The 27,961-nt window shown below is 32.8% G+C and overlaps 1 protein-coding gene across 1 annotated transcript in view; it reads right to left on the bottom strand.

The window, feature by feature from the left end:
* The window catches only part of LOC143054082 (uncharacterized), a 52,560-nt gene extending 33,560 nt beyond the window's left edge, over positions 1 to 19,000 (bottom strand). The window contains exons 1-3 of the mRNA XM_076226966.1: positions 18,913 to 19,000; positions 884 to 965; positions 307 to 435 (exon numbers count right to left, since the gene is read on the bottom strand). Coding sequence (XP_076083081.1) covers positions 307 to 435; positions 884 to 908 — 154 coding nt within the window. The 5' untranslated portion in view covers positions 909 to 965; positions 18,913 to 19,000. The remainder of the gene's footprint in view (positions 1 to 306; positions 436 to 883; positions 966 to 18,912) is intronic.
* Positions 19,001 to 27,961: the final 8,961 nt, after the last annotated feature.

Genomic DNA, 27,961 nt, shown 5'->3' with positions numbered 1-27,961 from the left:
CCAAAAACTTTAACCTGAAACTTGCACTATCATTTTCTATGTTCAGTGGACCGTGAAATTGGGGTAAAAAGTCTAATTTGGTAATTAAATTAGAAAGATCATATCATAGGAAACATGTGTACTAAGTTTAAAGTTGATTGGACTTCAACTTCATCAAAAACTACCTTGACCAAAAACTTTAACCTGAAAGAACAAACGGACGGACAGACAGACGGAAGGACAGACGGACGCACAGACCAGAAAACATAATGCAGCTCTACTATTGTAGGTGGGCCATAAAAAGCAGCATTTTTTATACATTTTTACCTTGTGGTGGTGCAACAACAGGTTTTCCTGTTTCATTCTCAACTGCTGCTGATTGTTGTCGACCTTCTGCTGAAACTGAAGGTTTCATACTATCAGGTTTACTGTCCATCTTCTTTTGTCTCCTACGATCTAAACATCAAGTATCAAGTTATTATCATGCCCATTAAGTTTATTTCCTTTTAATAAAGGTTAAGATTTAAAATGTCTACACAAGAACAGTCTTTTCAGCATCCATTACTTATCATGGATTAAAATAAGACTAAAAGAAGGCAAACTTACTTGTTCTCTAGAATAAAATGATATTGTTAATTGACTGAAAATGGCAACCTCCTATCTTCTTTATAACTATAATCTAATCCATGATGTGTTATTTCCAACTGATAAAATTATAAGTGGTATGATAAAACATTAACAGATGAACAGACTGTTTTACTTTGAAATTGTTTGATAGCTAAGTCGATTCCAACTTGATGCTTTTGGCTATCAGCTGCTTGTCATCTGTCACTTATAGAAGTTATCAATAAAAACTACTGCAGAGACAAAAGTACTGATTGGAATAATTTATATTAATTTATACCTTTTTTCTTTGGATCTTGTTCCATTCTCTATGTTACAACAATCAAGTATTATACTGCCTCAAATGACTCAATTACCTAATGCTACAAAAAGAAATGTAAAGTTCATGAGGTTTAGATAATAGAAGTACACTTCATTGTGAGATACATACATTTTGTATGTTGAACATTTCCTATACACTTTCTATGTAATAATTAATGTCAAATCTATGTGATATGTGAAAAGTATAATTTCTTTTAAAGTTTTAACAATAATTTTAAGTCAATCATTGTTATGATATCTAAATAATTACCATGTTATGATTGCCTTCTGCTACATGATTGAAATCAGAATATAAACAAATTATCTGACTGGCTAAAAAAAATCAAAGCCTTGCAGGTGTGTTTTGCTGGGCTAGAAGTTTCCTTCAGGATTAAAAGTATCCTGTTACTAAAAAAGTCCTGGGCTAATATAATGAGCTTAAACAAAAAATTGTAACCCAAAAATGAAAGAATGAGTTCATGGGGTACATCTGCCCCCAACTTAGAATACATTCTGAAATTTTTAGTGTTGTCAAATTGTACAGTTTTGCCCTGAACCAGTTACTCGGATAATCGTTCGACTGATTAACCGGTTAACTGGTACTTTGAGTTGATGTTTGAAGGCCTCATCTATGGTACCCTACAAATGTACATTTTTATAATACGATGATTTGAAGTTTGTCCTTTGGCATTATGGGGCTTGTCTGTGAGGATTCTTGGCGAAATTTGACTTTTAATAAGACAAAAATGGTGTTTGTAATAAATTCAGATTAAAAAAATGAACCAGATGCTCCGCAGGGTGCAGCTTAATACGACCGCAGAGGTTGAACCCTGAACGGTTGGGGCAAGTATGGACACAACATTCAAGCTGGATTCAGCTCTAAATTTGGATTGTGATTAAATAGTTGACACAGCATAGGTTTCTGACACAGAATGAATGTGGTCTAATGAACTTAAAATATTTTTTTTGCCTTTGAGCAATTCACTATGCTGTTGAATATTAATCCTCTCAAAAAATGTTTGAAGCAATTTTCTTTTTATTTATGAAATCTGAAATGAGAAAAATTTAACCCCCCCCTCCCCCATTTTTTTTCACATCCCCCTTTCCCTTTTTCCAAAACTGATCTCAATTCAAATTTCTAATGGAGTTTGCAACAATAACTACTCATTTAAATACATCATAAAATATTAAAATGTAAATAAAGTGCTTATTATCACTGAATGGTAAAGATTGTTTTGATTTATCAGTTGGTAGTAAAAGTGAATATACATTGTATATTGTATAAAACAATGATTTAAGTTGATTCAACTACTATTCTGGACAAAAAAAGATAACTCCAATTGAAAATTTCTTGCTATTGCACAATATTGTGCAATTAGACATTTCTTGCTATTGCGCAATACTGTGCAATTGAAGATTTCTTGCTATTGCACAATACTGTGCAATTGAAGATTTCTTGCTATTGCTGAATACTGTGCAATTGAAAATTTCTTGCTATTGCACAATACTTAATATAATAATTTTGGATCCTGATTTGAACAACTTGAAAACTGGGCCCATAATCAAAAATCTAAGTACATGTTTAGATTCAGCGTATCAAAAAAGCCCAAGAATTCAATTTTTGTTAAAATCAACTTAGTTTAATTTTGGACACTTTGGACTTTATTGTAGACCAATTTGAAAACGGGACCAAAAATTAAGAATCTACATACACAGTTAGATTTGGCATATCAAAGAACCCCAATTATTCAATTTTTGATGAAATCAAACAAAGTTGAATTTTGGACCCCGATTTGGACCAACTTGAAAACTGGGCCAATAATCAAAAATCTATGTACATTTTTAGATTCAGCATGTCAAAGAACCCCAAGGATTCAATTTTTGTTAAAATCAAACTAAGTTCAATTTTGGACCCTTTGGACCTTAATGTAGACCAATTTGAAAACGGGACAAAAAATTAAGAATCTACATACACAGTTAGATTCGGCATATCAAAGAACCCCAATTATTCAATTTTTGATAAAATCAAACAAAGTTCAATTTTGGACCCTTTGGGCCCCTTATTCCTAAACTGTTGGGACCAAAACTCCCAAAATCAAACCCAACCTTCCTTTTATGGTCATAAACCTTGTGTTTAAATTTCATAGATTTCTATTTACTTATACTAAAGTAATGGTGGGAAAACCAAGAATAATGCTTATTTGGGCCCATTTTTGGCCCTAATTCCTAAACTGTTGGGACCTCATGATCAACTCCCAAAATCAATCCCAACCTTCCTTTTGAGGTCATAAACCTTGTGTTTAAATTTCATTGATTTCTATTTACTTATACTAAAGTTATTGTGCGAAAACCAAGAATAATGCTTATTTGGCCCCTTTTTTGGCCCCTAATTCCTAAACTGTTGCAACCAAAACTCCCAAAATCAATCCCAATCTTCCTTTTGTGGTCATAAACCTTGTGTCAAAAATTGCATAGATTTCTATTTACTTAAGGCCACCCTTAAAAAATTGTTTGTTTGGCATTGCCGACTCACACTATCAGCAGGTGGGTAGGTAGGTAGGGATTTTTTTTTTTTTTACATTTAAAAGCTTTATACATGTAAATCATGAAGTCTCTAGACCAATGTTGTCTAAAGCATTGCAGCATTGTTGTGTGTACATGCTGGTGGTTTCTTTGAACGGGGTCAACCGTCAATGTCACATTCTACATCATATGGATAATTTCATGTAAGACAGTCAGTTTTGTTGGCAGAGTTAACCAAAGGACCCAGAAAAAAACACAGAACTGAGGCAGGAAACTGACAAATTAACCATATAAAATGTACAATGTATGACGTGAAAATTGAACTTTTATTGTGGGACTGCCAATTGAACAGAGGCCTGATGTCACATCTTGTGGTCACAGTTTGGTAAAATTACCATAAGTTAAATGGCTCAACCACTACGGCTCATTGTACAAATGGACAAAGATTTAAAACTTTTATTGTTTGCTTTGGTTTTATAAACATCACTTTCTACACCGTATGTAATTTAATGGCAGTCAGTTTTGTTGGCATACTATTAATCCGTAGTACTTGAAGGAAAACGGCGGCAACCTGCGGGAAGAAACTGACTAACCTTATCACATATGACATGAAAATCAAACCTTAATTTTGCAACTGCCCAACTAGGGCTCAAACCAATACCTAGAGGCTAGAAATCATACATGAAAGGTGTGACGAACTACCATACAAACACGCCTACTGCCCCTGATAAGTTTTGAGGATATAGGATCTGTACCAAATAAGGATAGCAAAATATTAAAAATTTGGAAGGTTGGCACAAATAAACATTGTGTTTATACTAATATTATCCATTAGTGCAAGGTTTTTCAGGGCTATAGGTTTAAAACGTATGATAAATTCAAAATGGAAATATGCAGCAGGACAGACAATTTTTGCAGATAAATAAATTATGGGTTGTAATGCTTGTTTGATTAACAGAAATCTGGACATGCATTACATGAATACAGATAAATTAATGAGCCCTTAGAATTGTGTAAAAGGAAGGGATTTTATTCATCACTAGTACACTAGATACATTTATAAATATGTTTCTGTCAGTATCTTTTATGTTTTAAGAATTATTTTATTCATGTTAAGAAGAAAGGCAAGAAAAGGGGGAAGTACTTCAATTGACACAAGATGCTAGTCTTTAAAATATGTATGTTTTGTACCAGGCTAGCATCTACTGGTACAAAACTACTATAAACCTGTAAATCTGGGACCGTTTTGGTCTATGGGCTTTAGTGCTTACAGCCATAATTATCTTGAATGCATCATTGTGGTTCTGACTATAGTAGATACTTTGTTCTCTGGTTCAAGGGAAAATTTGTCAATGATACATTTCAAATATTTAATAAGTTCAACAAATGTAAGAGCCACGCATATTTGTTCTGTGATGTCCCGGTGAAAAACTTCTATCTCATGAAGCGACAAAGTCGAGCAGAAATCATCTGTTTCTGCTTTTAGCCTTTACAAAAGATAAAACTTGAGTCCTCTACAAGGTCTCTCAGAACGTTTCTTTCAAAGAATAGCTGAACATTTGATTTTTGATAAAATCCATCTCCCTTAACCAATGCATTGATGCTTTCCCCTGCCGGCCTCTTTGACATTACTTTTGGCAAACCTTTTCTATTCCATGTCATTTAAATGTTTGCTCCCAATACTGTGTAAGGCAAGCGCTTTTAAGATCGTGATTTGAAATAAGTAAAGCCAGGAACAAACTCGGCGGATACGATCAAATTCCGGCACAATTTCGATTTTTTTTTAAATAAAAAAAAATTAATTTCTGAAACGCAAATAATATTATTTGGGCGGCAAGTTTTTCAGTGGGTCGGCGGCAATGCCAAACAAATGAAATTTTATTTTAGGCCTAAACTAAAGTTATAGTGCGAAAACCAAGAAAATGCTTATTTTGGCCCTTTTTGGCCCTTAATTCCTAAAACGTTGGGACCAAAACTCCCAAAATCAATCCCTACCTTCCTTTTGTGGTCATACACCTTGTGTTAAAATTTCATAGATTTCTATTCACTTTTACTGAAGTTAGAGTGCGAAAACTAAAAGTATTCGGACGACGACGACGCCAACGTGATACCAATATACGACCAAAAAATTTTTAATTTTTCGGCCGTATAAAAATTTTCAATTTTTGTGGTCGTATAAAAACCTCCTTGATCTTGCTGAATTGAAAATGTCAGAAACCAATGATTCTTTCATTTTCTCTTGATGTCTCAGAAAGTAATGTGGAGTGTTTTTTTAATTTCATATGATGAAGGCATGTTTACATTAATTACTTTCATATTGATTTGCCTTTCACAATTTTTGAGTTGGCATTTCGTTTAAAGTATGGAAAACTTTGCACTACGGAGGTGGACATTTAGATGTGTCACTGCAATATTAGATAAAAAATTAAATAATAAAGTAAATCGTAAAATATTATCGGATTACTGATTTAAAGTAATTGTTTTAAAAACATGAATACTAATTAATTATGTGAACTTAAGATATTGGCCCTAGCTGATAGACAAGTTGTCTAGTAAGTTTTAATTAATTTTTTTTTAAATAACTATAGCAATCAACATACTGGACAATTGATCTTGCTACTAAGATAATTTATTAATAGAACAATACAAGTGAAACTGCGAGCTACTGCTCACTGATGATACCCCCGCCGCAAGTGGATAATATTAATAGTGTAAAAATATGCAAGTGTTCGGTAAACAGGAAGTTGTCGAGTGATGAATCTGAAAACGCATCACACGGTATAGCTGACTTATAAAAATCCTGAAACCAAATTTCAGAAATCCTTGTATTGTAGTTCCTGAGAGAAATGTGACGAAAATTTTTAACTTGGTTATCATGTGTAAAATCATACAAGTGTTCGGTAAACAGGAAGTTGTCGAGTGATGAATCTGAAAACGCATCACACGGTATAGCTGACTTATATAAATCCTGAAACCAAATTTCAGAAATCCTTGTATTGTAGTTCCTGAGAAAAATGTGACGAAAATTTTTAACTTGGTTATCATGTGTAAAATCATACAAGTGTTCGATAAACAGGAAGTTGTCGAGTGATGAATCTGAAAACGCATCACACGGTATAGCTGACTTATATAAATCCTGAAACCAAATTTCAGAAATCCTTGTATTGTAGTTCCTGAGAAAAATGTGACGAAAATTTTCAACTTGGCTATCATGTGTAAAATCAGACAAGTGTTCGGTAAACAGGAAGTTGTCAAGTGATGAATCTGAAAACGCATCACACGGTATAGCTGACTTATATAAATCCTGAAACCAAATTTCAGAAATCCTTGTATTGTAGTTCCTGAGAAAAATGTGACGAAAATTTTCAACTTGGCTATCATGTGTAAAATCAGACAAGTGTTCGGTAAACAGGAAGTTGTCAAGTGATGAATCTGAAAACGCATCACACGGTATGGCTGACATATATAAATGTTGATACCAAATTACAGAAAGGGTGGATGTGTAGTTCCTGAGAAAAATGTGACGAAAGTTTCATGGGACGGACGGACTGACTGACGGACGGACTGACGGACTGATGGACGGACGGACGGACAGACAGAGGTAAAACAGTATACCCCCCCTTTTTTAAAGCGGGGGTATAATTATTTAATGATTTTAATACACATTAATTATATCAAATCTATTAAAATTGAAAAAAGTCTGGTTAACCGGATAACGTTTTTGGTATTCGATATTCAGCCCTTCCAACTGTTATCCAGTAAAGTTAACCGTTGACAACACTACTAGTAATTTTACAGTTTATAAAGGATCAAAACTCAGTATCAGCTGACAATACCAAATTCTTCCTTCATTTGTGTTTGGTGGTAGTATTTTCACTAATTATTAAGTTGTATATAACATTTTATGAAAAAATACACCTAGAACTTTTAGATTAACATACATCCATAGTCATAAAACTCTGTATGTCCCAGAAAAAAAACCAAATGTTTAACACATGAAAAACATATATTTAAGTCAAAAGTTCAAAACATAAAATTTTATGTTTATACAAGAAAAAATTAGTTTAATTGGTAATAGAATGAAATTCAAAACAGTGTGGCTGTAGCCATTGATTGACACATTAAAAATCATCCATTGACTGGGACAATTTACGTGAACGTTTGTCTGTAACGACCACTGTTCACGATGTACCTACGATAGACATTTAAACTGTGGGGTCACCAAAGGTTTCTTAACGCCTTTAATTATAAAATAATTCGAAAAATTAATCAGGAATAACCTTTATGTTTTGATTTATATAATTGATATAAATCAAAACATCGTGTTATTTCTGATTATTTTTTTAGTTTAAAAGTGTCTTTAAAAAGTACACAGTGAGCAATGGTCGTTACATAAAAACGTTCACCTAAATTGTCCCAGTCAATGGATGAATTTAATGTGTCAATCAATGGCCACAGCCACACTGTTTTGAATTTCATTTTAGATTGATTGATGACCAGAATATGAAAATTAGTTTAAGAAACCCAGGACTCATAAACAAGTTACATATTACGTTCTATTTGTCCATTACCAGTTTAACAGGAATCCCCAATTAGGTTTATTCTGCCATTTAAGGAAAGGGTCATTTGAATTTTTTTTAAATGAGTTCCACATAGATTAATAAATACCTGATAAAACACCTTTTGCACAACTGGAGTGTTATTCAACTAAAGGCAAGTTACTGTATGACTGTATAATAAGAACATGACTTTTTGTATGTATTAAGAAAAATTATGAATTATTTTATACTGTCATCAGTGGAAACAAATTGAAAAACAGAATAAAGATACAGCCATGAATGCCTTATGGAACCTATAATTGCTTATATATCCTCTTCATATGAACTCTAGTGGATCATTGTCTCATTGACAATCACACCCCATCTCCCCCTGAGTCCTTATTTTTTTTTTATAAATCTCATCAAAATATGTCATGCAGTTAACCCTGGAAATTTGAACAGTATTTAAAAAACGCCTTTTGGATGTGTTAAATAAGGGACATCTGTGATTAAATGCAACTATACCTTCATATAGAAACAATTAATAACCAAAAGCTGCAAAATTTTCTTAAATTTACCAATTCAGGGGCAGCAACCCTACAAAGGATTGCCTGATTGGTCTGAAAATTTAAGGGCAGATAGATATCTAATGAATAATTTTATCCCATCAGATTTCTCTCTAAATACTTCGGTTTCAGAGATCTGAGCCAAAAACTGCATTTTACCCTATGTACTATTTTTAGCCATGTTGGCCATCTTGGTTCAATGGTGGGGTCATCAGACACATTTTTCAAACTAGATACCCTAATGAGGATTGTGGACAAGTTTGGTTAAATTTGTATGACTGGTTTCAGAGAAGAAGATTTTTGTAAAAGATAACAAAAAATTGTTAAAAATTGACTATAAAGGGCAATAACTCCTTAAGGGGTCAAATGACAATTTTATGTCAAGTGGACTTATTTGTAGATCTTACTTTGCTGAACATTATTGCAGTTTACAGTTTATCTCTATCTATAACAATATTCAAGATAATAATCAAAACCGCAAAATTTCCATAAAATTACCAATTCAGGGGCAGCAACCAAATAAGTGATAATCCAATTCAGGCCAAAAAGAAATGTACATGTATGTCTGTTTACTGTTACCCGACCAACCAAGGTTGGGCGGTAAATACCACCCCCGGTATTTACCAGTGGTATTTACCGGTATTTACCGCCCCGGACAATACTCCCCAAGTGGTCAACACTGGCAAATACTGGTCGATTCAAATTTCCATGGTTGTTTTTACTATTAATTGAAGTAAAAACTTGATAAAAAGTCAATTATACTTAAACTTTAGCCTTTATGAATGTGTCAGCTTATAAAAGTAATGAATTTGATATGTTTTATTCATTTATAACACTTATTCCTACTGATTTAAAATTTAGTTATTATGAATTTTATATTGTATACTTAACATGCTTAAGATAAATATAAAAATTTACATATTATTTCAACATTTATAAATCAATATATATTTTTTATTCAAAATTTAGGATTTTACAGGTAATTAAAATTTAAGGTAAATGAAGTTACATGTGTCTTTTTACCTATCACAGGGTTCTCACTAAGGCGAGTCCATGAGTCCTGGACTCATCAAAATCTGGCTGGACTCACCATTTTCAAAACTGGTGAGTCCACAGATACGTCAAGATTGAAATATTTTGTATAAACTGAACATAGTTTAACACTAATATCGTCATTTAATGGCAAAAATTTAAAAGTGATCTGAATTTAATGTCATTTCATTGCTCTGTTAGAAAATGGAGACTTTAATATTATATTATATTGCAATAAACATTTTCTTCTTGCTGTTGTACTCATCATGGCCAAAAATGACGAGTCCCTGGACTCGCCTTCAAAATCCTTAGCGAGAACCCTGTATCACCTGGCAATGCTAGGTGTGAAAATTTAATTACTAAAACAACAGCCCCCAATAAAAGTTGACAGTACATGGGTTGAAAGTAATAAAAGTGATATATGAAGACTCCCTTAAACAATAAATTATTTCCTGTCTATTTAACTGTGTGACAAAACCTTCTTTATGCTGGAAATAGAAATTTTGAAGCAGGGACAAAAAGTTTTGATCTTTTACTATGATATTATGTACACATTAATCAATATAGATCCCTGTTTGAATTTACAATAGAAATAGATTTGAAAGCATTAAAAATTATTTGAACACTTCCTATATTTATTATTTATAGTAATTATAATTGAGTAAAGAGCAGTTTTTATAGTAATGACAACTCAAAATTTCAATCGACCAGTATTTGCCGGTATTTGCCAGTATTTGCCAGTATTTCCCGGTAAATACCGGTATTTACCACTGGCATGGTCAAAACTAGTATTGACCGCTTTTTTGCCAACCTTGCGACCAACCCTATTTTGAGGGCCGACCCTAAGCCATTTTATTTCCGTCGTAAAGTGAAAAATAAACTGAACTTGTGTTAAAAGTGAAGATAGTGTTGCCTGTTACATCCCAATGTTCATAATCATGAATATGATAGCTGTTTTAAGGAAATTCGCGACTCGTGTGATGAAATAAACATTTTGCCGCCATTTTTTTCCAATCAATAACAAGGGAAATAATCCAATCATTAAAAAAAGTCAGACATATAATTTTTTTTGGCCACATCTGAAAATTTCAGGGTAGATTGATCTTGACCTGATAAACAACTTCACCCCACATCAGATTTGCTCTAAATTCTTTGGTTTCAGAGATATAAGCCAAAATCTACATTTTACCCCCATGTTCTATTTTTAGCCATGGCGGCCATCTTGGTTGGTTGGCTGGGTTGCCAGACACATGTTTCAAACTAGATACCCAAATGAATGATGATTGCAGCCAAGTTTAAATTTGGCTAAGTAGTTTCAGAGGAGAAGATTTTTGAAATAGTTAACGAAGGACGATGAATATGGACTCCAAGTGATGAGAAAAGCTCACTTGGCCCTTTGTGTTAACTACATACATGTATATGCCCTTTCATGATAAATGAATAAGTCAATTTATTGAACTATGATCTGATCTTTCGTATCAAACAGGCATTTGGGTTTATGATTACAATTCTTTTTTTGAAGAAAGCAAATTGTTTGTCTGTTATCTTCCTCATTTACAAGCCCCCAAGAAGCAATTTTTGAAGGCCTTGCACAAATACTTAAAATCATAGTGCAATCAGTTTCTTAGTTGAATTAATGAGATGAAACATTGAACTCTTATAAAAAATAATGACCTATAATCCTGAGAAAATTTGTTAGTGGCATGATTTTACATCTGAAAACTCATGAAACTGGAGAACTTTTGTGGGATGGAACATTTTATTTACAACTACCAGTAAAAAATTTAGAAAATTAAGGCGAGCTTATTCAAACATTATATTAATAAATTATAATTAACTTAAATATTTTGTTTACTTCTTCAAGTAAATAAAGATTACTTGTAGTATCATACAAGCTTACAGTAAATTACTTGAAAATTCTGGAGAATTTCGTGGGAGCATCTTTTTACCACAGAACACCACAGAATACCACTGAATACCACAGAAGTTCTGAGTACACTCAAAATATACCACATGTACAGAACACCCTTAATTTACCACAGAAATTCGCAATATTAATACTTCAGACACTATTGATTGTGGTATTGTTCATTCTTTTTATGATTTGATATTCATTATTCAATTAAATTTTTTTTTCTATTTTAGGTTCGACTCACTATCGCTACGCCCCAAACTGAATGGTCAATTAAATTCATATGTAAATCCCTAACTATTAAAACCATAATATACATGTACAAAGATCATTTATATTTGAATACATTGAAGACCCATTGGTGGGCTTCGGCTGTTGTCTCTTTGACACATTCCCCATTTCCAATTTTATGTGAATCTTATTTGCAATTTTTAATTCATTTTTAGAAATGTTTAGATGCATTTTGTAATCATTTGTTAAATTCATCTTGTTCATCAGGTTTTTTTGTTACTTTTTTTTTTATAAATTTTATTTTGAGGGTTGTAACAATAAATAACAATCAAAGAGCAGATTGCTCTGAGGGATACGATTGCCATTGTTTTCATCATGTATTAGTATTATTTTCAAAAATAATTCAACTGCACATGTAAAAATTGCTCGTAAAATGTAATTTACGTAATCTAAATAGTTATTCGTTGTGAGTATGTGGTCTAGTGGTTAAGTCCCATGGCTACAGTGCTGAAGGTCCCGAGTTCGATCCTCACTCAGGACACTAAAAATGTCAGTACATCAGAAGGGTGATTTTCACCCTCTCACACACAACTCTGGTACCCAGACTGGAGTTAAAACAAGCATGGGTACTATGGGGGCCTCGGTTGGTCAAAGTTGCTCCTGAAGTGTATGAATAATGTACTTATTGTGCTTAAAGCCTTTATTTTTGTACTATCAATTCCAAGTTTACTTTCCACAGCAGGCACACAGCAGTCACTGAGAGTGAGAGAAGGTATTTCACTTCATAACTTATCACCTATTTTCCTACGTGAATTCTAGGTGGAACCCCATTCCGTACACATTCCTCTGTTTTAAATTGCGATCGGTTTTAATATAATCAGTCGAAGCTCAGACATAAATAAGTCTGAATCTGCTTTTGACTCATAGGTCTTAATTAGTAAGTTTTAGGATTTGTCTCCCTTTAATGCAAGACAAAATACGAATTTTATAAGTCAAACATTTTTAAGCAAGAAATAATTGACCAGATTCAAAAAGTTGCAAATATTGACTCCTTCAAGTCGATAAGTTATCAAAATTGGTTAACTTCAAGACCCACACATATTTATAAAAAGGTCATGCATCTAAATCAAATAATGACAACACTGAAAGACAATGCTTTGTCTTCTAAAGAAAAATATGAATGAGAGTCTAAAAAATCGGAGATAATGTTAATTAACCTTACAATGCAACCACCTGGAACCACACTTAATGAGGTAAAACATCTGTGTTTAGTATAAAGAATGTTCAATTAGATAATTAAATATAGGTAGCTCAAGTCCTTGTGAACTCTCAGACAGGTTTTTGCTGTCATAGGTGGTGTACTTTGGCCACCAAGTAAAACTAGATCTCATTGAGATGGGAGCCGTCTCTGTGGGCCCCGCTGTGAATAATGTGCATTAAAAAATTGTATCTTTACCATAGGACATGGGTTTGTGAACTGAAATCAAAGTTTTTGACCTTGACCTTTGACCTAGGAAGTTGTAAATAAATTCTGACACACCCTTTGGTGTTGGTTTATAAACATGTCAAGTATAAACTTTGAAATGATAACGGTTCTCAAGATATAGAGCGGACATGATCTTTACCATAGGACATGGGGTTGTCAACTGAAACCAAAGTTTTTGACCTTGACCTTTGACCTAGGAAGTTGCACATAAATTATGACACACCCTTTGGTGTTGGTTTATATACATGTCAAGTATAAACTTTGAAATGATAACGGTTCTCAAGATATAGAGCGGACACAATCTTTGCCATAGGACATGGGGTTGTCAACTGAAACCAAAGTTTTTGACCTTGACCTTTGACCTATGAAGTTGTACATAAATTATGACATACCCTCTGATATTGGTTTATATACATTTCTGGTATAAACTTTAAAATGATAACGGTTCTCAAGATATGGAGCGGACACAATCTTTACCATAGGACATGGGGTTGTCAACTGAAACCAAAGTTTTTGACCTTGAACTTTGCCCTAGGCAGTCGTTCATAAATTATGACACACCCTCTGGTGTTGGTTCATATACATGTCAAGTATAAACTTTGAAATCATAACGGTTCTCAAGATTATCTAGATATGGAGCGGACACAATCTTTACCACAGGACACAGGGTTGTCAACTGAAACCAAAGTTTTTTGACCTTGACCTTTCACCTAGGAAGTTGTACATACATCATGACACGCCCTCTGGTGGTGGTTAATAAACATGTACAGTATAAAGTATGAAATCATAATGGTTCTCTAGATATGGAGCGGACACAAAGTTAAGTGTTACAGACGGACGGACGGACAGACTGATCACTATAGTGCGACCCGCCTAAAGGTGGGGCCCTAATTAAGTTTTTTCATCAACATAATTAGACCTAAACAATTCTGTCATTTTCTGACTTAGATAAGTCTAAAATTTAAAACAATTTTTATAATATAATAAATACATGTTTTGACTTCTTTAAGTAAAAAACAAAAATCGACTTGTTATGTAATAACAATAACCCTCAATAACAGACAGACATAGAAAGGATCTTGTGAGTTTCAAATTAATCAATGGAGTGGGGAATCCAGAGCAACCATTCAAGTCAAGAAAACTATATGCATGCGTATAATTACCTAAACAAACCCTAGACTTGAGATTTATAGCAAGGACGTATATTAAATGTTAATTAAACGACCTCCATTTCTTTATGGAAGTACAATATCAAATATCAGTTTCATAACGGTGACATATAATCTGTTTTGCAAATAAAGAATTATTATTATATTATAAGAAAACTCCACTTCAGTTCTTATATGACAGAAATAGATTATCGATCGGAATTCAGAGAACTCTCGCAATTTGTTATCAAAACTGGGGAATTCCCTCTGACGTGTTTCTAAATTTATAAAAACACTAAATATAAATACTGCTTAATTCTGATTTTCCATGTTGTTAAAAACACGCATACAAGTCAAGGGAAATATCAAAACATGAAGATTATGAGAAGAACATTATAGGACAGTTGTTTAAATTTAATTCTTTTGTTTTTATACCATTTAATTATAAAGCAAGACAATCTCAAGAATCTGAGATGTTCCTTGATGTTTAGAATAAAACGGCTGACGTTACGGCATGGCCCTGAGTCTGTCAATGGTATAAGTATACAGATTGCTTAAAAGCAATCGTATCCCAAAAATGGTAAGTATGACATTTAAATTAAGTCATTAATAATTAACAAATTAATATACTTTATTAAAGTGATTAAAGTAATTTGTTAAGCCTACAATGTAGTTCTACCGGTAGAAATATTTAAACTTGGCTAATGTTTGTATGTCAAAGTTTTTCCCTTAAAGTTATAATATAAAACAATTCTGTGCCAAAAAAATTATTATAAAGTAAAACTATCTGTTTTTAATTGTCAAAAAGTTCAAGTTTAATGAATGTTTTTTTTATTCTTATGTTGTGTGTGTATATGTATCTTCTCCAATCATTTGACAATATTTCGGATATTCTCCAAATTTTATATGCAAAGCCCTTTAGAAATGGTATATGTATTTCTTGCATTTTGCTAATAGCATTCAGAACTTATAAAACTTGCTGAATTGAGCATGCCTAATTAGTCCTATTTTGTCTTTTTGAGCATGCCCAGTTCTACAATTATCTGTACCCATTCATACTTGTAAAATTTAAAAAAAAATAATATAATTCTTAGCTTTAATAGATTTGTATTTTTAACATTTTAAAGTATATTTCAGTAGTTGGTACCGTGAATGACCAAATAACACTGTTAATATCCGAATAACACTTGTAATGACCGAATAACACTTGAAAATTTAATATTAGCACATATTGGTGACTTTTAAACATTGATTATTAAATAATAGTATATTATCAATGTATTTTATAACTTATAAATGATTTACAGAGAGCAGATAAGTTCATTAAAAACTTTTTAAAATTTAGTGTGTACATCCAATATGGTGACCACGGAAATCTCAAAGGCCGCCATGTTCTATGTACAGCCTTTCAGTATTTTTTTTGTAATATGTATTCTGTGGTATATTTGGAGTGTTCTGTGGTAAAAAGACGCTCTGGAATTTCGTGGCAAGTGACTTAAGACACTCTTCAGCCAGTTCAGGGCTTCACTAGTATACATGTATCATCATGTGATGTGTCTTCGTACTAATAACAATTTTCACTGCTTACGGTTTTCACTGAACATTGAGTTTTTATTCAGGTGTTTACTCAAATTTGAATAGCATGTCCTATCGAATTGTTTTAGGTATCTAGTTTTTTGGCAAGGCTTACTTCGATTTTTAACCCTTTTCCGATTACTTTGCGATTTTGAAATGTTAAAAAAACGGCGTCACATGTTTTCGTATGAATTAAAAATTGGATCAGTTCACGGACAGGAAATGATTATATTATCCGAAAATTAGTGTTTTCTAAAGTCGTGGTTCTGGTGCTCGCTTGAATCATAATAAATTAAAAGTTATTCAATACTTTTCAGTACTAGAAATAAATAGTAAATAGTTTTAGGTTAGTGTTCCATGTGCTGAAATTGTTACATTTTCATTTATTTCCAATTGACACCTGGTTTCTACAAAGGACTTTATTTTTTTTTAAAACAAAATGCAGTTTTTAAAATTTAGGGTTTAAATAATATGAGGCAGGAATTACCTGTGAATGGGGATGAAGTCTATGATTTTTTTTTTAAATCAACAATGTTAAAAAGAGAAACGGAAATACCGTAACGTTTCCGATTTTGGTTCTGTTGATAGGGATTTTAGTTGTGACGTTATTTAAGTTATGACGCCATATTCAATGTAAACAAAGAAACGCTGTCATCAGGTAACGTTTTTTTAATAACAAACATTTTTTTAAAAATGAATTTAGTATTAGTTCCTTTCTTGGACTGATAAATATACATTTTATTCAAAGTCTCATGTAAACAAGACGGGAAACGGAAGTAGATTTCTGCGCTGATCCGGAAATTCAAAAACGCGACAAAAATAAAATTTTCCCAATTTTGAGTTCATTAGTACAATGAAAAATTTGGGAAATTTTCCAGATTTTTTTTTTTTATTGAATTTTTTTACTGTAATAGGGGACTTTGTCCCCATATAAAAAGTTAAGACTGTTTTCATTTTCGTGTATCAAGGATGTATAAAAAGAATTGTCAATAAAATATTGAATAAATGGATTTTGAACAGCCATTTTATAAAAAAAAAACATGATAATTTTAACACGCTCGTTTGTAATAAAAATTACCAAAAAAACACATGACAGTCACATGTCTTGAAGATCTGATGTCGGGGAGGCAGACGATATAGCTATTCTTTATGTAATCCCTCAGAATATTGCTCAACGACTATTCTAATAAGGCATATTTTTGGCATTAAATAAAAATGACTAACCTGGGCCGTTTTATTAAATTTGTTCTAGCGTCTTTTAAAACGACTTTGAATATGTTTTAAAGTTGTTAAGTTGTAGTGTTGTTGTTGTTCCAAATATACTGGAACTGGAAAACCCGCCACAATATAAGTGTGACGTCGAAACCGATAAAATATGGATGATACGAAAAAATATGACATGACAATATTTGAACTACTTTCATTCAAAAATAATAGGGCTCTTCACGGTTAGTTCGGCCATATTGCATGTATTGGATAGGTTTTTTGGAAAGAGGTGGAAATAGTATGAAAGTGTAAAGGGAGTGGAAGTTTCCACTGGCTTCGTTTTCCCGTTGTCTACCCAAGTTCTAAGATATTGGACAAAGTACGTCTACTTATCCAAATAAAGTTCCATATTTGAAAGCCAAAGGGTATGAGCGTCTGCTCATTTCAAATCTTTAGTGTGGACTGCCCCGAACCCGGTGAGTGACGTCATACTTATAGTTAATTCCTATGGACAACGAGCCCGGCCGGGTACGTGCCAGAACAGGAAGTCCCGACAAGGATAATTTCATGGCCGGTTTCGGAAGAAAGAATTACGGAACTATAAATAATTCTAAAGTTAACCAGTTTCCCCAAATAGATAGAATAAACAAGTAAACAAAGTGACCACCATTACAAAAGTATGGGAAATCTTATGCATGTTTCCAAGCAACAGCTCTGTTTTAATGATGTTTTCCCGTATTTTTCACACCATTTTTACCTCTATTATGAAAATCTGCTCCCTATCCAATAAGGCCGAACTAACCGTGAAGAGCCGTATTGACTTGCTACATTGGCTACGCACCACAGGCACTTAAATTGTTTCTTGTGTAAGTCACAGACTGCAGTTGGATATTAAAATAGACTTTTAATCAATAAAAAAAATACCTTCTAGTACCTTGTAGACAACAGATTCGTTCATCATTTTTAATTACTTTGAAATTTTTTCTTCATAATTTTGGACGTTTATCAGGTTGGGAACAAACCCCCTGGATGGTGATTATACCTGTATAGAGGGATAATCCTTCTTTAGAGGGATAAAATTATCCCTCTATAGAGGGGTATTTTCGTTTGCACTGGATTGAAAGCAAATTAGGGCAGAATGGCATTTTCTAGTTATATTGGCTATAATCTCTAGCATTATATGCATCAACATATGCACTTTACTAAAAATTGGGATAACCAGTTTTCTGCTAAAGTGACAAAACTTGCAATCTATTGTATACCTATCTGAACACCTGATCAACAACAAAAGGAATAGTTGACCTTTAAATTTCATGTTAAATCTAACAATAGAAATTCTGTTCAGTGAGGCATAAGTGAGTAGAATTTACCTGATCATCACAGCTTTCAATCATGGTGAACAATAGATTTTATATTTAGTCAGATAAGCATCAAACTGGGAATGTGCATATTAAATTAAGTACATCAATTGGTGCATCAACTGTTCCAGGTTACTGACATAATAAGTAGAGAATGCCATTCTGCCCTATTTTGATTTAAATCCAGTCTAAACAAAAATACCCCTCTATAGAGGGATAAATTTACCCCTCTATAGAAGGATTATCCCTCTATACAGGTATAATCACCATATAGAGGGTTTGTTCCCAACCTGTTTATGATTTCGAAGTTGGCAAACTGCCACCTACTATCATTACTTTATTCAGAAGCAAAGAGCTATGCTACAATCAAAAATCATTTATTGAGACTATTTATCTTAATTATTTGTTATGTACATAGCTTTCCTTGCGCTTACTTTTAAATGTACCAATCGAAAATTTCAGGGCACTGGCTCCAATAGTCCTAGGCGGCCATTTCTAAACAACTGTGACGTCAATGGTAACCAATGCATTATATGGTAATGTCAAGAAAAGGTCCGAATGTCTATAGATAACAATAGGTGCGTTTGGATAAAAGACCTTAACTATCGTACGGGACATAATAATGCACTATTAAATTTAACACAATCTATACTGGATGGATTTAATTTAGATAATTTTACGTTAGCAGTTCTAATTGATTTCGAAAAGGCTTATGACAGTGTTTGGAGAGAAGGATTATTGGTAAAATTACACCAATATGGAATTAAAGGAAAAATATGGAAATGGATACAGGCTTTTCTAAATGAAAGGTACTCCAGATGTATAGTAAATAAACACGAAGGACAATGGTGTAGGACTGAAACTGGTCTACCACAAGGGTCAGTCATTTCACCAATACTTTTTAATATCTTTGTAATTGACCTTTTTGAAAAAGTAAAGGCGGGAAAATGCAAATTTGCTGATGACAGTACCTTTTGGAATACTGGTAACGATTTAGAGGAAATAAGATTAAAAACTCAAGATGAATTTATTATTAAATACAATCATGAATTGGAGCAAAAAATGGAGAATAAATATTAATACAAATAAAACAGAATACTGTATTTTTTCAAGAAATAAAAAGCATCCAGGAACAGTACACCTTGTGTTAGGAAACCAACCAATTAAATACAATCCTAATCCAAAATTATTAGGAGTTACATTGGATGAAAAACTTACCTTTAGTGAACATATCAACATCATAGAAAAAAAAGCTGGAAAATCACTCGGAATATTAAGAGAAATAAAAGGAATAGGTAACATAAAAACTAAATTTCTTATTCAAGTCTACAATAGTATTATAGGTTCCATTTTTCTTTACGCAAGCTGTATTTGGCAAAAAGGGAAAGAAGAACACTTAAAAAAATTAAATGCCATCCAAAGAAAGGGCTTATCTATTTGTCTAGGAGTTTCTGCAACAGCAAGTTTAGAAGTCTTACAAGTTATGGCAGGAGTTTTGCCATTAGATCTTTGAAGAGAAGAAATGGCTATTAGAGATATTGCAAGACTAAATTCTTATTCAACCAAAATCCCTATCAGAAACAAAATAGATGAATGGAAAAACAAAGAAACAGTGGACAAGTTCATATCACCTTTAGGCTTAATGTTACAACAAGCAAAAAACATGAAAGAAGAAACAGATATCAGTATTGATGACATAGAACCAGAATATCAATTTCAAGGTCTACAAGCATCAAAATCTCCACCAGAATATTGGCGTACTCTTGGTTCCTCAAAAAACAGAACTAAAGAACAAGAAATCACAGGAAAAAATTTAATATTAAACAAACTTAACACAGTATCTCCATCAACAGTTGTTGCTTTTACAGACGGTTCTTGCCAATCCAACCCAGGACCTTGTGGAGCAGGTGCAATTGTAATCTTCAACAATAAAGAAATTGAACTTAAACAACCAGTTTCAAAAAGGGGTTCAATTCTTTTGGCAGAGTTGGTTGCAATAAAATTAGTATTAGATTCTGTAAGCAGAATTGAAAACAAAACATTAATTGAAGAAGTAAAAATATTTTCGGACAGCCAAACAGCAATTGGAATTTTAACATTAAATTGGAAAATTGAAAATAACAGATCCACTTCACATGAAATTATTTCCCTTATTAAATGTATCCAAAAACACCATGGAATAAGAATTAATTTTGATTGGACCCCAGGACATGCAGATGTTAGAGGAAATGAAATAGCTGATAAACTAGCTAAAGAGGCAGCTAAAGAGGCAAATCAAATTCAGAAAGAAGCCCATATTACAGTAACTAAACAAGATATTAAAACAGCAGCAAGAATTTTAGTAAATAAAAAGTGGCAACAAAGATGGGATAATAGTGATACAGGAAGATTTTATTATAACTTTCATCAGACTGTCAGCAATAAATCGACATTTAATTATCCAGATCACAAAACAGCAAAAATTATTAGAAATTTAAGATCCGGATACTACCTAAAAAATTATCAAAACAAAATCAATCAAAATATAGACCCAAAGTGTGAATGCGGTCAATTAGAAACTGTGGAACATTATTTACTATTTTGTGAAAATTATGAAGAGGCAAGACAGAAACTTATACATGAGATATACTTCAACACAGGATCGTTACATATTGATTTGGAACTTTTATTGTCAATAGAAAAAACGACAATGCCTCCGTCTCTAATGAAACACTAATGCGATTGTTGGGTGACTTTATTTGCGAGTCGCGCCGGTTTGATTAATGTAATGTTAGATTTTTTTTTAATTTTTTTTCTTTATTTTTTTTCTTTCTTTTCCTTTAAATTTTCATGTTAATTAATAAATGTAGATATATTTTTTAATTTTTGGAAAAATATGTTAAGCACAGTTGCCACCTAATAGTATGTATTTTAAAGTACAAGTGAGTTGTTTACCAGAGTGAAATATAAATACACGCGAGATTTAAATAATTACAAGGGAGACAATCCAGTGTCAACAGCGACACCTACAGAATACAGAATACAGTACATTGAAAAATGGAGAAAAAAAAGTCTTAAATACATCGAGATACAGAACAATCCATTAAACAATAGTAAAGATTTAAAGACAGGAGAGATAAAAGTAAGCATAAGTACCCAAACGTATGTATACATTATTCCAAGCCAAAAGAGTTCGCCGGATCCGAAAGTTAACCCGATATGTAAATCGAACAGACATTGGATGAAATTGCAGGGGCGGGTCCAGGTAAGGGCGTAATGGGCGTACGCCCCCCCCCCCTTTAAAAAAAAAAAACTATCGTAATTTGCTAATATTGTATTGAATATGGCAATTTATCATATTCATTAATTAAAAACACATACTCTCTATTCTTTTTGCACTGATTCCCCCATCCGATGGGTGACTTGGACACCTTTTTAAACAACCAAAACGGTAAGTAATACGGGGCGCCGAATGGGACTCTTGTGGTTTTGTACAAAATTCAATTATGTCATAGCAAAATCATTTTTGTCTTACAAAACTATGTGATACAGACTTGTTTTATGAGAACTTCAATTTTGTGATGACAAAATTCGTTTTTGTAGACAAAATTCATTTTTGTCATGACAAAAGTCAATTTTGTCAAAAAGGTTTACAAATATAAACTTATTTGCATACAAAATTGACTTTTGTTACCTGATATGGAAATCAAAACACAAAAGTCAATTTTGTGAGACAAGATTCAATTTTGTGAGACAAAATTGCCTATTGTGAGACAAAATTGACTATTGTGAGACAAAATTCAATTTTGTCAATTTCAAATTTCAGAAATCCTGGCATTGTAGTTCCAGAGAAAAATGCGACGAAAAATTTCAACTTGGCCATCATGTGTAAAATGATACAAGTGTTTGGTTAACAGGAAGTTGTCGAGTGATGAATCTTAAAACGCATCACACAGTATAGCTGACTTAAAATCTGAAACTCAATTGCAGAAATCCTGGCATTGTAGTTTCTGAGAAATGCGACGAAAATTTTCAACTTAACTATCATGTGTAAAATGATACAAGTGTTCGGTAAACAGGAAGTTGTCGAGGAATGAATCTGAAAACGCATCATACGGTATAGCTGATTTATATAAACCCTGAAACCAAATTTCAGAAATCCTGGCATTGTAGTTTGTGAGAAAAATTCGACGAAAATTTTCAACTTGGCCATCATGTGTAAAATGATACAAGTGTTTGGTTAAAAGGAAGTTGTCTAGTAATGAATCTGAAAACGCATCATACGGTATAGCTGACTTATATAAACCCTGAAACCAAAGTTCAGAAATCCTGGCATTGTAATTCCTGAGACAAATGCGACGATAATTTTCAAATTGGCCATCATGTGTAAAATGATACAAGGATTCGGTTAACAGGAAGTTGTCAAGTGATAAATATGAAAACGCATCATACATTAACGCTGACATATAAAAACTCTGAAACTAAATTTCAGAAATCCTGGCATTGTAGTTTCTAAGAAAAATGAGACGCAAATTTTTAACTAAACCATCATGTGTAAAATGATACAAGTGTTCGGTTAACAGGAAGTTGTCGAGTAATGACTCTGAAAACGCATCATACGGTATAGCTGACTTATATAAACCCTTAACCAAATTTCGGAAATACTGGCATTGTAGTTCCTAAGAAAAATGAGACGCAAATTTTCAACTTAGCTATCATGTGTAAAATGATACAAGTGTTTGGTAAACAGAAAGTTGTCGAGTGATGAATCTGCAAACGCATCACAAGGCAAAGCTGACTTATAAAAACCCTGAAACCAAATTTCAGAAATCCTGGCATTGTAGTTCCTGAGAAAAATGCGACGAAAATTTTCAACTTGGCCATCATGTGTAAAATGATACAAGTGTTTGGTAAACAGAAAGTTGTCGAGTGATGAATCTGCAAACGCATCACAAGGCAAAGCTTACTTATATCAACCCTGAAAACAAAGTTCAGAAATCCTTGCATTGTAGTTCCTGAGAAAAATGCGATGATAAATTTCAACTTGGCCATCATGTGTAAAATGATAAAAGTGTTTCGTAAACAGAAAAATGTTGAGTGGTGAATCTGAAAACGCATCACACGGTATAGCTGACATATATAAACCCTAAAACTCAATTTGAGAAATCCGAGCATTGTAGTTCCTGAGAAAAATGCGACGAAAATTTTTAACTCAGTCATCATGTGTAAAATGATACAAGTGTTTTGTAAACAGAAAGTTGTCGAGTGATGAATCTGAAAACGCAGCACACGGCAAAGCTGACATATATAAATCCTGAAAACAAAGATCAGAAATCCTGGCATTGTAGTTCCTGAGAAAAATGCGACGATAATTTTCAACTTGGCCATCATGTGCAAAATGAAACAAGTGTTCGGTTAACAGGAAGTTGTCGAGTGATTAATCTATAAACGCATCACACGGTATAGCTGACTTATATAAACCTGAAACTAAATTGCAGAAATCCTTGCATTGTAGTTTCTGAGAAATGCGACGAAAATTTTCAACTTAGCTATCATGTGTAAAATGATACAAGTGTTCGGTAAACAGGAAGTTGTCTAGTAATGAATCTGAAAACGCATCACACGGTAAAGCTGATTTATATGAACCTTGAACCAAATTTCACAAATCCTGGCATTGTAGTTTCTGAGAAATGCGACAAAAATTTTTAACTTTGCAATCAATAGACATGTGTTAAATGATACAAGTGTTCTGTAAACAGGAAGTAGTCGAGTGGTGAATCTGAAAACGCATAACACGGTAAAGCTGACTTATATAAATCCTGAAACGAAATTTCAGATATCCTGCCCTTGTTGTTCCTACGAAAAATGCGACGAAATTTTTTAACTCAGCCATCATGTGTAAAATGATACAAGTGTTTTGTAAACAGAAAGTTGTCGAGTGATGAATCTGAAAACGCAGCACACGGCAAAGCTGACATATATAAATCCTGAAAACAAAGATCAGAAATCCTGGCATTGTAGTTCCTGAGAAAAATGCGACGTCAATTTTCAGCTTGGCCATCATGTGTAAAATGATAAAAGTATTTGGTAAACAGAAAGTTGTCGAGTGATGAATCTGAAAACGCGTCACACGGTATAGCTGACTTATATAAACCCTGAAACTAAATTTCAGAAATCCTGGTATTGTAGTTCCTGAGAAAAATGCGACGAAAATTTTCAACTTAGCTATCATGTGTAAAATGATACCAGTGTTCGGTATACAGGAAATTGTTGAGTGATGACTCCTCTGAAAACGCACCATACGGTAAAGCTGACTTATATAAACCCTGAAACCAAATTTCAGAAATCCTGGCATGGTAGTTCCTGAGAAAAATGCGACGAAATTTTTTAAGTTGGCCATCATGTGTAAAATGATACAAGTGTTCGGTTAACAGGAAGTTGTCAAGTGATGAATATAAAAACGCATCACACGGTAAAGCTGACTTATATAAACCTGAAACTGAATTTCAGAAATCCTGGCATTGTATTTCCTGAGAAAAATGCGAGGAAAATTTTCAACTTGTCAATCATGTGTAAAATGATACAAGTGTTCGGTTAACAGGAAGTTGTCAAGTGATGAATATGAAAACGCATCATACGGTAAAGCTGACTTATGTTAACCCTGAAACAAAATTTCACAAATCCTGGCATTGTAGTTCCTGAGAAAAATAGAGGCAACAGTAGTATACCGCTGTTCAAAACTCATAAATCCATGGACAAAAAACAAAATCGGGGTAACAAACTAAAACTGAGGGAAACGCATTAAATATAAGAGGAGAACAACGACACAACACGGACAAAGCATTAGACAAAATCCTATGAGAATAACAAATATAACATCAAAACCAAATACATGAATTTGGGATAGATAAGTACCGTGACACGTCTTATAGTTAACAAACGACACAACGTTAAAATGTAACACACACAGAAACGAACTATAATATAACAATGGCCATATTCCTGACTTGGTACAGACATTTTTAAAGGAAAAAATGGTGGGTTGAACATGGTTTTGTGGCATGCCAAACATCCCTCTTTTATGGCCATGTGAAATATAACATTAAAATGACAACACAACATTACAGGACTACAATATAAATAAATAGGAGAACACAATTGACAAATAAACTCACAAATAATAGCTAGCAAAAGGTAACAAGTTTTAAAAACATTAATACGCCAGAAGTGCGTTTTGTTTACACAAGACTTATTAGTGACGCCAAGATACAAAAGTTTGAAAGCCGAAACAAGTACAAAGTTGAACAGCATCGAGGACCAAAAGTTCAAGAAAGTTGTGCCAAAAACGGCCAGGGTTTTCTGTTAGGTACCAGAAAATCCCTATTATTTAGAATAATTTATACTTTTGCAAACAGTAAATTTTATATAAAGACTATACAAAAGATGTACATGATAAAACTGAAGTATAAGCTAATTACAGGAAACAACCGAAATACATTGTATAACCCGACAAAATGCAACACATCCGAATAAGTTTAAACCTCAACGCCAAGTGACGTCATATTAGAAATTGTAAAAAATGAGAAAAAAAATGACGTCACATTTGAAATTGTAAAAGAGATCATCAAAAAATGAAAAATGACGTCACATTTGAATGAATAAGATAGAATTAGGATTGATTTAAGATTATATTTGAACTAAATACTGATATTACATTTAATAACAATGCACATTTCAATACTTATTAATAGCAAACTAAGGTAGCAATTAACTATATTATCCGATTTGTTTTGAATCTAACTTCAAACGTAAAAGATCGTACAGATTACGTTGACCAAAATCAAATCTAATTAAAAACCAATTGTTCAGAGAACAATTGAAGGTCTTTCCACATCAAAGAAATTTTGAAAAGAAGTAAGTTTCTTAGACTGATGTGATAAATAACTGGTTTTGATATGCTTTAACGTGAACTAAAGGAGATAACGTGCTACTACCGGTTAAGGAAATGTTACTTCCGGTCTCATATGATAGCTTCTTTCACACTGATTCCAAAAATATAGTTTCATATACTTTTGCTTGTAAACCCGAATAAGATTAACCACTTCCGGTTTACAGAAAGTCATTTCTAGTCTTTAGTGATAAGTAAATGTATATAAATATATCAATTCTGAGTACTGTTATGCAAAAATAGCTACTTCGGGTTTTCTCAAGGTCACTTTCGGTTGTCATTTTTCAAGGTCATATGTCACTTAAGCTTTTGTTAAAGGTTATAAGGCTTTATAATGCACCAAGTTAAAGTAATAATCAATTAACCTTATAATTAGACATTTCAGGGGCACTAACTACTATAAGATGCCATTTGATTGTTTCAGACCAAAGGTAACATATCTTCATTACAATAAGGCAAACATTTTGCACTTGTTTTTTTAATTATATCTTTTAAAGTGTTATAGAAAATGCAACCAGATGCTCCGCAGGGCGTAGCTTTATACGACCGCAGAGGTTGAACCCTGAACGGTTGGGGCAAGTATTGACACAACATTCAAGCTGGATTCAGCTCTAAATTTGGATTGTGATTAAATAGTTGACACAGCATAGGTTTCTGACACAGAATCAATGTGTTCTAATGAACTTAAAATTTTTGTTTTCTCTTAGAGCAATTCACTATGCTGTTGAATATTAATCCTCTCAAAAAAATGTTTGAAGAAATTTTCTTTTTTATTTATTAAATTTCAAATGAGAAAAATTGAACTCAATTTTTTTAACCACATCCCCCTTTCCCTTATTCCAAAACTAATCTCAATTAAAATTTCTAATGGAGTTTGCAACAATAACTACTCATTTAAATACATCATAAAATATTAAGATGTAAAAGAACTGCTTGTTATCAATGAATGGTAAAGATTATTTTAATTTATCAGTTGGTAGTAAAAAGTGAATATACATTGTATATTGAATATAACAAAGATTTAAGTTGATTCTGGACAAAGAAAGATAACTCCAATTAAAAAAAAAATCTTGCTATTGCACAATATTTTGCAATTAGATATTTCTTGCTTACTATTCTGGACAAAGAAAGATAACTCTAATTAAAAAAAAAATTTGCTATTTCACAATATTGTGCAATTAGATATTTCTTGCCATTGCGCAATACTGTGCAATTGAAAAGACTTGCTATTGCACAATACTTAATATAATAATTTTAGATCCTGATTTGGACCAACTTGAAAACTGGGCCCATAATAAAAAAATCTAAGTACATTTTTGGATTCAGCATATCAAAGAACCCCAAGATTTCAATTTTTATTAAAATCAGACTAAGTTTAATTTTGGACCCTTTGGACTTTAGTGTAGACCAATTTGAAAACAGGACCAAAAATGAAGAATCTACATACACAGTTAGATTTGGTATATCAAAGAACCCCATTTATTCAATTTTTGATGAAATCAAACAAAGTTTAATTTTGGACCCCGATTTGGACCAACTTGAAAACTGGGCCAATA

Source organism: Mytilus galloprovincialis, chromosome 12, assembly GCF_965363235.1.
Source record: "Mytilus galloprovincialis chromosome 12, xbMytGall1.hap1.1, whole genome shotgun sequence".
Taxonomy (NCBI): domain Eukaryota; kingdom Metazoa; phylum Mollusca; class Bivalvia; order Mytilida; family Mytilidae; genus Mytilus; species Mytilus galloprovincialis.
The sequence above is the reverse complement of the archived record's forward strand: the minus strand, read 5'-3'. Positions and strand labels throughout refer to the sequence as shown.